Here is a 15,502-nt window from a genome sequence, read left to right on the forward strand (position 1 = left end):
GATCATACAGTCAGCCTTGACCTTAGAATAGCAAGATATGTGTCAAGTTACAGGTTTATTGGGTTGCAGAATTCGGAACTGAAGGTTAAAATAACCTTTAAAACTGTCAAGAACAAAAGTCCAGTCTACTGCTAAATCAGAGTTAGCTATCAGTTGCAAGTCTAGTAATAAAAGGAATGGAGATGAACTGAATGAACTGAATGGACTTGAAACAGGACTTGGAAACGAAAAATGAGCTTTTGTGAGACTGAAAAATGGGACTTAGAAAGATATTGGAAGATGTTGACACAAAAGGAGAAAAGGTTTATAAAGTGACATGATACATACATCAAAGGTGTACATTTTCAGAAAAAAACGAAGCGAGCATAGATTTTTGATGAGGACATATCATAAATAGAAAAAAGAGACATATTTCAGCACTTACTTTTTAAAGTGTGCTTATTTTAATACAACAGAAGCTTTTAAGGTATTCATAAGGTCTACATTTTCAAATTTCCATGGAACGAAAAACTTTGTGACTATATTATTAACGACTCCAGTAGTTATCAATTAGACTAAGCTTTTAATCTAAGAGTAGATAAGTACTAGTTTAGAGCAGCGATTGCATGGCGCAATAGTCGAGAATCCTGTATTTTATTTGTATTGATATAAATGAATAAATGAATTAAAAAACTCACCTCACCTAGCGAAAGCAATTTCATTAATCATCAGCTTGTCCCTCTAAGAAATTTAACTACTCAGGGTAGATCATAGGTATATTTACAGTTGGTATATACATTGATACTTGAGCATATTTTACTTTAGCTACTATAATTATCGCTATGCAAGTGTTTTAGCTCCAGCTAAAGCAAAGGATGCTTCTCAGCCAGTTGTCAATTTTCAGATTCCTACTAATCTAAGTAATGTTTCCAATGAGCGCATCAAGACTCTTGAAGACTTAGTTTTGAAACAATTTGAACAGATTGAGCGTATGATGAAAGTCATAGAGACTTTTTTCCCTGCTCTTTTGCAGGGGGCTAGTTTCTCTGCACCGCAGTCAACTCTCTCTCTCTCTCTCTCCCCCTCTCTCTCTCTCCTTTCTCTTACTGTTGATAGGCATCTTTTCTTTACCTGTTTTTGTAAATGTTAGTTCTCCGTAGTGAGGTCATAAATTCCTCACACAATTTCTTATTCAATTATGGAAGGTGATTTTCTCCTTATTGGTTTTGCAACTTTTAAAATCAGCACTGAGGATTCATCCTTAGTTTATAGATAATAGTGTACTATGTACTTGTATAATGATGTATTATTTATCTGTATATGCATTTTCATAAGTAATAACTGTAAGTTAGGATAAAGATTATTTACTAATTCAGATCAGAGAGATTATGTTATACTATTGACAATCACTCCTGTATTTTATTATGTATATTTTATGCTAATAAACGAACTTAAAAACGAAAAAAAAAATTTCTTGATATGACTGTAGATCACAAAAGTGGCCAAAAAATTCATACAAGTTGGTTTCAAAAACCCGCCCAATCCGGTAGATATCTCAGTTATTTGTCAGCTGCACCATTACATCATAAAATTAACGTAGTTAATAACTTACTTATGAGAATTTACAGACTCACTGACGTTTACTTTATGGGTATTGTCTAAACTGAAAAGTTAAGAATGGTTATCTTCTCGGGTTAGTAAAAAAAGGCATTAATAAAAAGTGTCATTTATCCCGCAGAAATATTAATGTACGACCATTTAAGAAAAATTTTAATACTAATGAGGTTATTACGATGCCCTATGTTGGAGGTCTATCTGAAAAATGTCCCGAATTGAAGTTTAGTTCGAGCCTGTGTTTGAAGAATAACAGAGAAATTTCACTAACTTAAGACAAAACCTTTGAAATCTAATGAGGTTATAGCGAGGTTATATGAAAAATTGTCCCGGAACTTGAAAGGTTTTAGGTTTCAATCTAGTTGAAACGAGTGTTCACTAGTTCTTAATTGGTTCAAAATTTCGCAGTGCAGTCACATCAACCAGCAATACCTAAAAGATAGGATTAAATCTCATAAATATGGTAAAGAAAAAACTGCCTTACACCAGCATGAAGTTTAAAATGGTCCTACTTTTGATTTTCAGAATCCGAAGGTCAGGGAAAAAGATCTTCCAGCAAGATTAATCCACGAGGCAATCCAAATTAAAAAAGAATCTGGTATCATTAATTTTAAATCTGATGTTGAGTGCCTTGGCGCGATCTATGATCAATTCTTGTGATCAACTTTTCGTGTCGTTCCCATCTCCTTCCCTAGGAGATCTGACTGTCCTGTTGGTTTTGTTTAGTTTTGTCATGATAGTCTGATTTGATATAGATTATGATCTAACTTTGATTTAGCAGCTATTTCCGCTTATTGCCATTTTACTTTGCCTCTTGTCTTGCTCACTTTGTTCTGTAAACTTTATTTCCTTACACCATGTATCAATCTTGTAGTGCTTTTCCCTTTCTCTTTGTGACTAAGCATCTTACCAGTGATTTTTACTCTTATTTACGTCCTTTCCTTTGCACTGATGAAGACCGAAGTGTTGGTCGAAACGTTCGCGTGTCCCCCATGTTATCTTCATTGATCACACCACCGTCACAATTTTAATAATACTATGAATGGCGTACTGGTGTAAGAGCTAAGATAATAAATGACTGATCTTCGTCTTATCAAAGAGAATTTTTTCATCTGAAAACTTCAATCAGCACTAGTAATAAATGAGTTATTTGTTAGTGTCTCTCTCAATTTCCATTTACTGGAACTGGGGAAAGAGAAGATTGGACAACTGAAACTGGGATGAGTAAAACTGTGACAAGGTTTACTTACATTTTCTGGTACTTTCATCCTGTTTGCTTGTTTTAGTGGGGATCTTTTCAGTTGTCTGTCCACTCACGCCCCACTGCAGATTGTTGCTGTTGATATTTAGAGGCTTCTTTCGATTGCTCACACTGCCTAATTTATTGTTCAAAATGTCCTTTTTATCCTCATCTAAAAGTAAAGTAAACCAAGAAAAAATGAAAAATGACTGGTGAAAAACCTGGCATGTACTTAGAGATCCGTATTTATACATCATTTCCTTCAAATTTAATCGAGAATTTGGAAAAAATCCAGTAATGAAAATTATACCTTTCTCTCACATGTTGAGTCAGTGAGCAACGTCCATTGTAGTAGTTTCTGATTTTAATTTTAAATATGTCTTCACAAATTTGATGATCTACTACCTCATAGTACATACTAGTGCTGCTATAAATTATAGATCAATTTCTTGTATTAACTTGTACATAATGATAATTATTAATTCTTAAAGATACAGATGGTGTAGCAGCTTGACATAGTGGCAGATATTGTCCCTAGATCAGATTTAGTCACACTATAGAAAACAATGGGTTAGGAGTAGTTTTTACCTTGAACAGCCGCAAATTTTCTCTTGTCATACATTTAAAATCACATAAAAATTACTGTGAAAGAGGGATACATTATCTTTAGCACTGAATTTTAAATGTAATGGAATAAAAATAAAACTTTTTCTCCCTTTGATCTTGATGTGAGTAGGCTCCTTTTTTTCTGTGAATTATCTGTTGAACGAGCGAAATAAAAATATTCCTGTTTCTCTTTTGAAAATAATTTTCTGTTGAGCTCTTTTGGTAGTTGTGAATACTCTTTTTTTAGAAATTTGGGTGATAAATACTACATATTTATCAGATGATCCCTTACATTCTTATACCAATTAGAAAGAAATTAAAAAATTTCCCTATGATCTTCATGAAAATCGGGGGAGTGAGAATGACTCTCGGTCTTTAGGATGATTCTGTTTTAGTTTTAATGCTTTGTATGTTCGAATACTAAAACGTCACTAAGCTGCGGCATGTGTTAGAACTTGAATGAAGAATCATTTTAGAGACTGAGTGCGGAAACTCTGGATTCTGAAGGGAAACTTGGATGCAGATACGCTCTTAAAAGAATAAGGGAAAGAAAAGATTGGACAGATGTATCAACCCAAGAAGCATAAATTAACAGTCAGTTAGTAAACACAAGAATTTCTGACGAACAATACTGTTTCCGCAGGAGACTTTCGTCCACTCTTTACTTTCTCCAGTCCTGATAAGCAAAGTATAGTCTGGGTGAAACTGTTAATAGTTATTTTTCTCAAAACGGACAATTCGAAAACTGTTTGAAAGATGAAGTGGAAAGACACTTACTGGTGGTTTTTCCTGCTTTTGATTTTTTGTCAGAGCTTGCATTTTTCTTGGAGGGTTTCTTCTGCAAAAATTCAATGTTGTTATCTATTTCCGACGCTATATTGAAAAATGAATCTTGCGATGGGGTTTTGTTCAAATCGTCCAATGATATCCACCGCCTGATTCCTGGGGAGTGGGATTTCTTCTCACAGCCACCCTTCCCTCCATGAGGGATGTTCCCGGAGCTGTTGTGTTCATCGCTGCCTGACGAGTGTTGTCTCTTGAGGACTGGGTTTGTTTTGCCAGAGGTAGTGTCTGAAAAGAAATTTTTGAACAAGTAATGAGAAAATGAGAACACTTAGGCAAGCAGGACAACTTTTACTTCAAATCTCTCAAATCCAACTCCCTCTGCGAATGTTCTGGAATTGTCAGCATACAAGATGGTAGAGTATAAATAGATGATGGGAGCAGATAAACTAAGTTTCAGTTACTTTCTAATTTCCACTCTTGGAGGGTGTCCAAACTGGCAGGGATGCAGAAAGTTCAGGGCCTTCCCATTCTTCATATTGGCCTCTTCGATTTAAAAGTTCCCTTTTTCTCCAAAAAATTTGAACAGATAACTTTTTTATGGCTCAAACACATAAATTGGCGCTACCTACTTTCAGCAAAGCATGCAATTTCTACAGCGATTACACAAAAATTACATGATTGTTACCGCAGTTTTGCCAAAATAATAACGATTTTGCCAGCTTTCCGATTTCAAAACACTGTTTTTGGGGCCTTCTCATTTCTCACCCGCTCGGTCGAGTGGTCAAGAAGTTTTTGCATCCCTGCAAACTGGCAGCAGCAGCTGTAAAATCACAGACTGAAATGGGCGTAACAGCCTAAGTTGGAAAATCAAGACACCCCAGACAAAGAATAAAGGGAATGAGTCTCCCTCTTTGAGATGAAGGTTTTAAAACAGCAGTTGCTTCACTTGTATTGGGTTCACTATGACATTACACCATGTCTTCTTGGGAACCCTACACAGCATCTTCAAATATTTGGATTCATTATGAATTTTACTGATCCTTTTCAAAAAGTGCAGGCAAGAGCAGTAATAATATATATATTAATCATTGGCAATAGAGAAGGAAAGGTAGAATAATATATACATAAAGTAATATTTAAGTGCTGTACATACAAACAGCACTTAAAATACAGCCGCTGTGAATAGCCGGACAGAAAGAAGGATTATTGTATTGAAACTTCATTCACAAGGGCCTAGACTTACATTCATTTAGAATATGTAAATAGAGCTGACATAAAAGACACTTCTCCCGGCATTTAATGATTAGAATTTTCCTTGAATCTCCCTCACTTTGATTCTACTACATAATGTAGCTTCCTGTTAATATATTGAAAAAATGCTTTGGCTTGGAGGACGTCTGCCTGAGATACCAAAGCCATGGTTTTATCTCTGAGAATTTCTGAACTTGGCTCTAGGGGTCTCTTTGGTAATAATTCAAATACTTAAAGTGCAAAATTTCTCACCTTTTTTGCCTTTTGCTGCTTTTGAACGACTACCATTGTCAGATTTGGTAGTACTGGAAGCTTTGGCAGATGAACCATTAGTCGATGGAGATGAAGCCGTAGCTGGAAGAGATTTTGTGAGAACATCAGAATAAGACAGCCGCATCGGTTTCACCTCCGCCACCATCCTTGGCTTCTTGATGGTTGAGTTAATTCCTGCTCGACTTGGACCAAAACTGTTTTGATTCAAAGAGTCGTGGATCTCCTTCGACTCTGGTGAAGGACTGGCTGCTGGTGAACCAAATGGGCTGTATGTCCCTGTTTGATTCGGCATCCAATTACCAACCAAATGGTCAATCAGTTGCCGACTAGTGCTGGTGGGACTTCGGTTCTCTTCCTCCTGTTTATCACTGAAGAGACCATACTCCTGCTGCCGATACGGCGGAAAGTTGATGTTCTGATTTGATCCGATGCCGGTGGTAGGCCGGGACTTGAATTGGTTGTCATTATTGTTGACACCATTGAATGGAATGAAATTATTGCTGTTGCTCAACTGAGATGTTGGATAATAATATGTATTTATTTCTGAAACCTTAATGTGAGACTGGTCTACCTGTAGGTTTATTTGGGTTTGTGGATTTTGCAGGAAGATAGAAGTTTGTTGATTTGGCCAGCTGTTTGTAGGAGATGGCAGTGGTTGACCCAGAACATGATACTGGCCATCATAACCTTGCAAATCTGCTGTTATATGGTCTATAATGTCATCTATTGGTCTTTTCCTTTCAGTATTGCGGCCCGGATCCGCCATTTCTGCAACAAAAAACACCTGTTCAAGCAATAGGACGAAAAAACCCAACAAAACTATAGACCTCTGAAATAAGATAAGACAGGACACTTCCTAGATGGAGGTATGGTTTATGACAAAAACAACTAACATTAGAGTGTGGAGAAGGACTAAAAATTCAAAATTTATGATAATGACTCCGCTATGATTAGGTTAGGTTCGTCGAGCTTGGGTTGATAGCTAGGTTGTTGAGACAAATCTGACAGTACGCATGTATCTAGTGTAAGAATGCTATTATTGCTGAGGAAATATTTAAGAGCAACCCTAGAATTTGAACATTTAACCTATGTTTCTCACAGCAATTCACTCTTGTCCACATGTACCGATAAGTTTGATAATTAATACAGTATATTCACAGTAAGTTCAAGTTTCGGGCTGACATACAGGAGGGTTAATATTCTTACGTAATTAAACACACTTAAATTTCAGAATTCTTAAAACCTTGGGGCAAACAGCGTTGAGGAGCAATTGTGTTATTGTAATGCACTAACAATAAGTAGCAACGAAAATTTTTCTGCCTGCACAGCTGATAGGTGAAGTATCAACAAACATTTCAATGCCGACTGGTTTAATAGAATTATTATTGACACAAATGGGAGGGAATGGAACCTGCAGTAATGTGTACGATAAGGATGGTGGTAATTTATAGCTGGGGAAACATGGTAAAGGGAGACAACGGAACTTGAATGATAATAATGTTGATATCATACTGAAAGATGAGAGAAATGTAAGATTTGTGAATGCTAGCATTTCAGAATAAATAGGAAATCATTGGATCCATCTTCGCTGATAAAAAGCAGGGAAAAGTGTGAGTTTTCCTCTTAAATAAAGTGAAGCCAGAGAATATTAGGGTAGAATTGTTGGTGAATACCGACCTGAGAACTTGGAGTTGAAGAAACCAGTCACTGCATATTTCGGAAGGTTTTCAAGGAAACTGAAGGTAGATTCATGTCCAGTCCGACGTTTGTAAACAATCAACCAGGGATTAGGCGAAATTAAAAACAATCAATCCCACACGTTGGCCGCCATTATCTTTGTCTTCGTGGATACAGCTACAGCCAAAGCAGACCGAGCAGGAAAATACGAAAATACATCTTCAATCGCTAATCATCACATAATAATAATTGTTATTACCGCATTCTATCGACAAGATGCTGCAACGCACTGGAGTTGTTACAATCAAAGTGCAAAATTACTCTGCTAGAGAACAGCACAAGTACATAAACCGACGCTTTAAAATTTCATCGTAATTTTAGCGGGTTTTGTTTTTGTTTCAATATTTCAAAACAGCAATGAGTTAGTCAGATTGTAGCTAGTTAACTGTTGATAATTACTTTCGCTGATCCTTTAAAATGAAATACATTTCTCGTGCCCAAGCTCAGGTAGCGCTGACAGTTGGTTTGGTTTTCTAATAATACAACTATTTGGCCTTCGCGGCCACGCTAGGAAGTATCTTCTCCCAATGAAGGCGTTTTTTATACGTTGACACTCGAGCAACCGTATGATCTCGCTAATCTACGCTGCCTCACTGTTGAACCGAGACCCCTTCAACGGTTTTGAGTGTACTTTTCGAAGGAAATAAACTTTTTCCTCTTAATTACAGTTCGTTCTTCTTCCCTCGGCGTGTGCTCCGATCAAATTTTTAGAGGGACCCCTAGAGTCTTACCCACAATTGGATTGGATTGCATTTTGCAAAAAGGAACCACTAGCATTGCAATGTTGCTAAAATTGTGCAACTTCTTTTGTCTTGGAAGAAAAACCCGATTATCCATTAATAGTTTCTATTTTACTCGCTAAAAACTGTAAATTTAAGACAAAAATTACCATCTGAATTTCATAGTTTTTCACGATTTCCGCAATTTTATTGCAAAAGATGAAGTTGCACAATCTTAGCATCATTGCAATGCTAGTGATTCCTTTTTGCAAAATGCAATCCAATTTCAAGCCCTTTTACGCGCGCGCACCCCGGATCTTTGAACGTTAATCCAAATTTAACTTACAAAGGATGCGAATATTCGGCCTTCGACTGAGGTCATGCGCATTATGCCTCTTATTAGGAGGCATAAGTGAGCAATGAATATTGACTACTCACTAACTGAAAGGGTTCTTAAAATTGAAATTTAGCAATTCCTTTGCAGAGGCATGGAATAACAGTGCAAAACCGCCTATCTCCATTGCCGTGTTTAAAGACTTCCATTCCTTTTTCCTTTTCACATAGATACACATACCATCTTATACTGTGAAATTTATGCAATATATTCTGCTAATGAAGAAGGAAAACTACGGAAGTTTTCAAGAAATTACGTCGACTAGTTATCAAAAGAAGAAAGGCAGTATGACTAGGAGTTTGCAACATCACAAACAGAGATACGTGGTTTTGCACTATGGCCATGGATATGACACAATGTTTTAGAAGTATGAACAATTATACATCCCCTCCATTAGTTCCATTAGTGGATAAAAAATAAGGACTAAATTTTGGAAAAGAGTGAATTTGATTCATTATTTGAGTCATTGTTATTATCATTAAAACAAGCTAGGCTCATATGATGCTTTTGCAATAAAAAAACTTAAAACTGAGGTGAAAGCTCACTACTTGATTCATGGCATGAAAATGATTCTACAACAGATTCAGGTTGAAAAAGGCTAAAACTTTTATTTAAATTTAATTTCAAAAACAACAGCAAGTAGGTATCACCAAAGCAGATACTGGTTCTAAAAATAAAATTTTCAAAAAGAAAAGGAATGAATAGAAGACATTGAAAGCTATTTCTAAAAGAAAAATTTAAAATTACAAAATTTCATTACAATTTTTGCAACATCTTTTTCTTTCTGTGCTGTATTAAAGTAAACGTTTTTGTGTAATCAAAAAATTGGAACATTTTTTTGCTCTTAACAACCTCCCCGAAGACGGAGGACAAGATGGAGGGTCGATTCTTTTTGGATGTTGTAGTCGGAGAGAGTTCTTCCATCTTCCAACTGCTTGCCAGCAAAGATCAAACGCTGTTGGTCTGGGGGAATGCCTTCCTTGTCCTGGATTTTGGCTTTCACGTTTTCAATGGTGTCTGAGGCTTCGACTTCTAGAGTGATGGTTTTGCCGGTAAGGGTTTTAACAAAGATCTGCATACCTCCTCTCAATCTCAGGACCAAGTGAAGGGTAGACTCTTTCTGGATGTTGTAGTCGGAGAGAGTTCTTCCATCTTCTAACTGCTTGCCGGCGAAGATCAAACGCTGTTGGTCTGGGGGAATTCCTTCTTTGTCCTGGATTTTGGCTTTCACGTTTTCAATGGTGTCTGAGGCTTCGACTTCTAGAGTGATGGTTTTGCCGGTAAGGGTTTTAACAAAGATCTGCATACCTCCTCTCAATCTCAGGACCAAGTGAAGGGTAGACTCTTTCTGGATGTTGTAGTCGGAGAGAGTTCTTCCATCTTCTAACTGCTTGCCGGCGAAGATCAAACGCTGTTGGTCTGGGGGAATTCCTTCTTTATCCTGGATTTTGGCTTTCACGTTTTCAATGGTGTCTGAGGCTTCGACTTCTAGAGTGATGGTTTTGCCGGTAAGGGTTTTAACAAAGATCTGCATACCTCCTCTCAATCTCAGGACCAAGTGAAGGGTAGACTCTTTCTGGATGTTGTAGTCGGAGAGAGTTCTTCCATCTTCTAACTGCTTGCCGGCGAAGATCAAACGCTGTTGGTCTGGGGGAATTCCTTCCTTGTCCTGGATTTTGGCTTTCACGTTTTCAATTGTGTCTGATGCTTCAACTTCTAGTGTAATTGTTTTACCAGTCAGCGTCTTCACAAAAATTTGCATACCTCCTCTCAATCTCAGGACCAAGTGAAGTGTAGACTCTTTCTGGATGTTGTAGTCGGAGAGAGTTCTTCCATCTTCTAACTGCTTGCCGGCGAAGATCAAACGCTGTTGGTCAGGGGGAATTCCTTCCTTGTCCTGGATTTTTGCCTTAACATTCTCAATTGTGTCTGATGCTTCAACTTCTAGTGTAATTGTTTTACCAGTCAGCGTCTTCACAAAAATTTGCATACCTCCTCTCAATCGCAGGACCAAGTGAAGTGTAGACTCTTTCTGGATGTTGTAGTCGGAGAGAGTTCTTCCATCTTCTAACTGCTTGCCGGCGAAGATCAAACGCTGTTGGTCAGGGGGAATTCCTTCCTTGTCCTGGATTTTTGCCTTAACATTCTCAATTGTGTCTGATGCTTCAACTTCCAGGGTAATTGTTTTGCCAGTCAGCGTCTTCACAAAAATTTGCATACCTCCTCTCAATCGCAGGACCAAGTGAAGTGTAGACTCTTTCTGGATGTTGTAGTCGGAGAGAGTTCTTCCATCTTCTAACTGCTTGCCGGCGAAGATCAAACGCTGTTGGTCAGGGGGAATTCCTTCCTTGTCCTGGATTTTTGCCTTAACATTCTCAATTGTGTCTGATGCTTCAACTTCCAGGGTAATTGTTTTGCCAGTCAGCGTCTTCACAAAAATTTGCATACCTCCTCTCAATCGCAGGACCAAGTGAAGTGTAGACTCTTTCTGGATGTTGTAGTCGGAGAGAGTTCTTCCATCTTCTAACTGCTTGCCGGCGAAGATCAAACGCTGTTGGTCAGGGGGAATTCCTTCCTTGTCCTGGATTTTTGCCTTAACATTCTCAATTGTGTCTGATGCTTCAACTTCCAGGGTAATTGTTTTGCCAGTCAGCGTCTTCACAAAAATTTGCATACCTCCTCTCAATCTCAGGACCAAGTGAAGTGTAGACTCTTTCTGGATGTTGTAGTCGGAGAGAGTTCTTCCATCTTCTAACTGCTTGCCGGCGAAGATCAAACGCTGTTGGTCAGGGGGAATTCCTTCCTTGTCCTGGATTTTTGCCTTAACATTCTCAATTGTGTCTGATGCTTCAACTTCCAGGGTAATTGTTTTGCCAGTCAGCGTCTTCACAAAAATTTGCATACCTCCTCTCAATCTCAGGACCAAGTGAAGGGTAGACTCTTTTTGGATGTTGTAGTCGGAGAGAGTTCTTCCATCTTCTAACTGCTTGCCGGCGAAGATCAAACGCTGTTGGTCAGGGGGAATGCCTTCCTTGTCCTGGATTTTTGCCTTCACATTCTCAATTGTGTCTGAAGCCTCAACTTCGAGGGTGATGGTTTTCCCTGTTAAGGTCTTGACAAAAATCTGCATGATGTTTCTGAAACAAATAAAGAGACACAATTTTAGCTGCTGGGAATTCACAATGACCAAGAAGTTCTTATGTAAGGCTATGATGATGAAACCTACATAAAAAAATGAAGGTTTTGGCTAGTTGCAATAAACGTTCCTGAGCTGAAATTTCAGTGTGAAAAGGATGGTTTTATCTTTGTTGTTTCAACTTATGGCACAGGAGAAGAGCAGTATGTTCTCAGATTAGATTTGGCTGTCACGTCTTGTTATGATCCTTCAATAATGCTCTTAATGGAGAGGGGCATTTGAAAGCAATTGAAGCAAAGCTTGCCATTGGCACTAAGATTTTAATGAATTATGAATTATCTCTTCTAATGGGTATGAGATCTCAGTATCTGTTCATAGGAATGGGCTCAGGTTCAATTTATAGTCAAAGTGGTACGCAGTATATTGTATCAAATTAAGTAAAATCTTTGGGGGATTTTGATTTTCAATTCAAAGGACGATAGCTCCTGCAAATGATTCTAAAAAATCATTCACAGTAGAAAATTATGCAATATTCAGAGAAATGAAAACAGGAATTGGCTGCAAAATATCATTGCACCCAATTCGGTAAATGACCTTCGTATTCGCACACTTTGTTCGTGAACTTACTCAGTAAGTACGGCTATCGTCCTCAATTGAGCTAAAAAGTCAAAATCTGCCGAGATTTAATACTTTAACAATGCAATACATCGCTTACCAGCTTAACCACGCCCAAACCCTGGAATGAATCACCTTAACCTTCAATACTCACTCCTCACAATGACACTGTTATACTGGCAACACTGAAACAAAATGATGAACGAGGTCACAGGATCTGCTATCCTAGAAAATAGGTCAACAGTTGTAGACTGTGATAATGAGCAAAATTTGTGCTCAGTTGATAGGAATCATAGGTGAACAACGGCCTTGGAAAGTTCTAGACTTCTCTCACGTTGCATCATTCTGATCACCTATTTTGAAACAGCCGTAACAGTCGGATGAGGCATTGAGACAGCAAACAGATGACTCTTGTGGGTACAAAACTATGCACAGAGGGTTCGACAAAACAGGAAATTCATAAGTGAATTCCTCTTCTACTGCCGTATGAACATATGTCCCACTTACCAAGTGTAGAGACGGATAAAAACTCAAAATATTTCCACAGAAATCTAGGGCGGGTAAGGAGTAGGACACAATAGTTGATCGAAGTGAGAAAACAAAAAGTTCAAAATAGTAAGTGAAATGAGGGACAAGAAACTGAAATTTTGAAGAACAAAGGATTTAGTTATTACTAAAGTCAATTTGCTGCGACATAAATGGCGGAAGTACGGCGTAGGACAAAGAAACTGCTGTTGCTAGCTGCAGGAATCAGAAAACTTACAGAGCTAACAGAAGTAAGTACCAATATCTATTCAAAATACTTACAAGAGGAGGAACTAATGCGAAATATGATCAAATCTAGAAATTGAAGAACGAACGTAAAATTCTAAACCGAAGACTCAAGAAGTGAAACCTACAGCTCACGTCGAACGATCAACACACACTTTTATAATAGAAAGCAGGTTAGAGCATGAGCATTCCCCTCTCTCTCGCCCCTCCGATTCGCCCATTTCTACGCCATGTTGATGACGTACTAGCGGAAACTCAAATGGCGCGAAGTTTGAATTGACGCGTCAGAAGCGTACTTGCACACGCCTTATTTGATGTAACAGAATACATATAAAATATGTATTAATTGAACGCATTTAAAATTTTGTTTCGACTGGGTTATATTGCTTTCATAATGTAATAGTCAGGACTAACCTAAAATTGATATGAAAACTTAAATTTAAATCAAATTTAAAAAAGAGGAACTGAGAAAATAAAAACTAGAGAAATGAGAGAACAAAACAAAGTATATTCACGGATGGCTCAAACATTTAACTTCGATTTTCAGCTCACACACCTAGGCAAGACTTCATCAGGCAGTCAATGACACATTGGTAAGATTTTAACTTTTGGGTCTTCCACATGAATTCGAAAGCCTGTTGAGTATAGAATCTGTTCTGCACTCTAGTTTGTTCAAATTCTGCCTGAAAATTTTCCATTCTGACTTAGGAACATTTATGTTCTCTCCAACAATGTGCCCCTCCATGGTGATAGCAATCAGTTTTAACTCTGCTTTCAGTGATTCTAAGCCATCATCTATATTTACTTCGCAGCTACCAGCAGAATATTTTGAGATACTTGTTTGATCTGGCAAATAATTTTTCAGACAGTTCAAAAACAATATCAATTGTTTCGAGTTCCTGCAACAGAAAATTGATTTAATTTACAGCAGTTAGGTTTGACTGACTATACGGATCTACCAGGTTTTTTCCCAGGGGGCCAGTTGGTCAAAAAGCCGCTCCAATGAGAGGAAAAAGGAACCGAGAGGGAGAATGGGTGGGGGAAGAGAAGAAAACTGATGAAAAGGCTATAAGACAATTGATTCTCTGTACCCCCATATCAATGGAGGTCCACACATTTTGAGAGAGAGGCCGGGTCGCTGATGCCTGACTTCTCAAATTTTGTGACTTCAAATTTCTTAAAAGGCATCATCTGATGCCTAATTTTTAATGTTCTTCCCTTCAGGCTAGTTCTCCATCTTGGCCACCCACTTGTCACAATTAGGGATGGTTTAGTAATTTTTTTTTCCGGCCATGAGGCACAATATATTTAAGAGGTAATGTTGACAGCAAAGTGCAATCAGGTGCAACGCCCATGCAAGATAGCCCAAAATTTTAAGCACGCTGAATTTTAGCTGGACATTCAACAACGACCTCTCTTGAAAAATGGAGTTGTAAAATTTTAAAATGGCTGAAAAACCACATAAGTATGCGTTCTTCTCATCAAATAATATCAATCACTGATTGGCTTTCGGCAGACATTTTCCTGGTCATTTTCAGGTTTGAGTAATGATTTTAACATCATGAGAAGTCTCAACAGAAGATCATAATTGGAACTCAGTACTTTCTTATCATCCTATTACTTGCAATATTCTGGTCATATTATTAATGTGTTTTAACTATGATAGGTACATTCCTTTGGATAAGAGAGCCTCTACCTATGGAGGTTGACAAAATTTTTGCATATGGGAACTCACCTGCCAAACAGTGATAAAAAGAAACTGGTAGACGCGACCGTTTTGTAGAAAAGTAACATTCCACGCAAGCCAATATTTGAGGGTGTTTCATTATAGTAGTAACCAATTTTGGCTAAAAATTTAAATTTTAGCCTCTTAGTTAGAATCTCATCAACAGAACAATCTAAGGTGCACGATGTTGATATTATCAGGTCCATCGATTTGCTAGATATTGTTGCAGATAGTAAGTCATGGGCTGAAACAGATAAAAAACCAAAAGATTTCATCAGACAAAGCAGAACAAACATATTTTAATTTATAAATAACTTTTAATGTATGGAGAGTATAAATAAAAAAACAAAGAATTAATAGAAAACTAACGGAACAGATCAGAAAATTGCACTCGTTTGCGTTCATATTGTCATGGGTAGGTACTTTTTCCCCGAATTTTTCCAGTTTTGTTATCAGCATGTCAGATATTTATAGTCCATATTACTAGTCAACAGACAAAAAAATTCCTGATTCCCTGATATGTTGATAAGGATTGGTTGATATAATCGATAGGTACTTTGATGTTCGAGATGCCATTTCTAAGAGCATATCACATTTTAAAAACAAACAACTGATCTGTGCTCTATATCTTTAGAAAAAAGGGGACAAAATTCAA

At 37.6% G+C, this 15,502-nt stretch overlaps 2 protein-coding genes across 3 annotated transcripts in view; both read right to left on the minus strand.

Annotated features, from left to right (window-relative positions):
• LOC109038149 (uncharacterized) overlaps window positions 1-7,643 on the minus strand; it is a 20,065-nt gene extending 12,422 nt beyond the window's left edge. Inside the window, exons 1-4 of the mRNA XM_019053117.2 lie at window positions 7,427-7,643; window positions 5,729-6,517; window positions 4,217-4,510; window positions 2,844-3,005 (exon numbers count right to left, since the gene is read on the minus strand). Of these exons, the coding sequence (XP_018908662.1) occupies window positions 2,844-3,005; window positions 4,217-4,510; window positions 5,729-6,515 (1,243 nt within the window). The 5' untranslated portion in view covers window positions 6,516-6,517; window positions 7,427-7,643. The remainder of the gene's footprint in view (window positions 1-2,843; window positions 3,006-4,216; window positions 4,511-5,728; window positions 6,518-7,426) is intronic.
• Window positions 7,644-9,181: 1,538 nt separating this feature from the next.
• On the minus strand, window positions 9,182-13,313 carry Ubi-p63E (Polyubiquitin-63E). Of its 2 annotated transcripts, none has more exons than XM_019054492.2 (2): window positions 13,158-13,313; window positions 9,182-11,736 (listed from the first exon to the last, which is right to left on the minus strand). In XM_019054492.2, exon 2 carries the CDS (start codon window positions 11,727-11,729, stop codon window positions 9,444-9,446), a length of 2,286 nt encoding a protein of 761 aa, XP_018910037.2. In that variant the 5' UTR covers window positions 11,730-11,736; window positions 13,158-13,313; the 3' UTR covers window positions 9,182-9,443. The 2 variants fall into 2 exon arrangements, with proteins under 2 accessions (XP_018910037.2, XP_072153227.1); XM_072297126.1 differs by lacking the exon at window positions 13,158-13,313 and adding an exon at window positions 12,858-12,997.
• Between the last annotated feature and the right edge of the window lie 2,189 nt (window positions 13,314-15,502).

The sequence above is a fragment of the Bemisia tabaci genome, chromosome 1 (assembly GCF_918797505.1).
Source record: "Bemisia tabaci chromosome 1, PGI_BMITA_v3".
NCBI classification, from domain to species: domain Eukaryota; kingdom Metazoa; phylum Arthropoda; class Insecta; order Hemiptera; family Aleyrodidae; genus Bemisia; species Bemisia tabaci.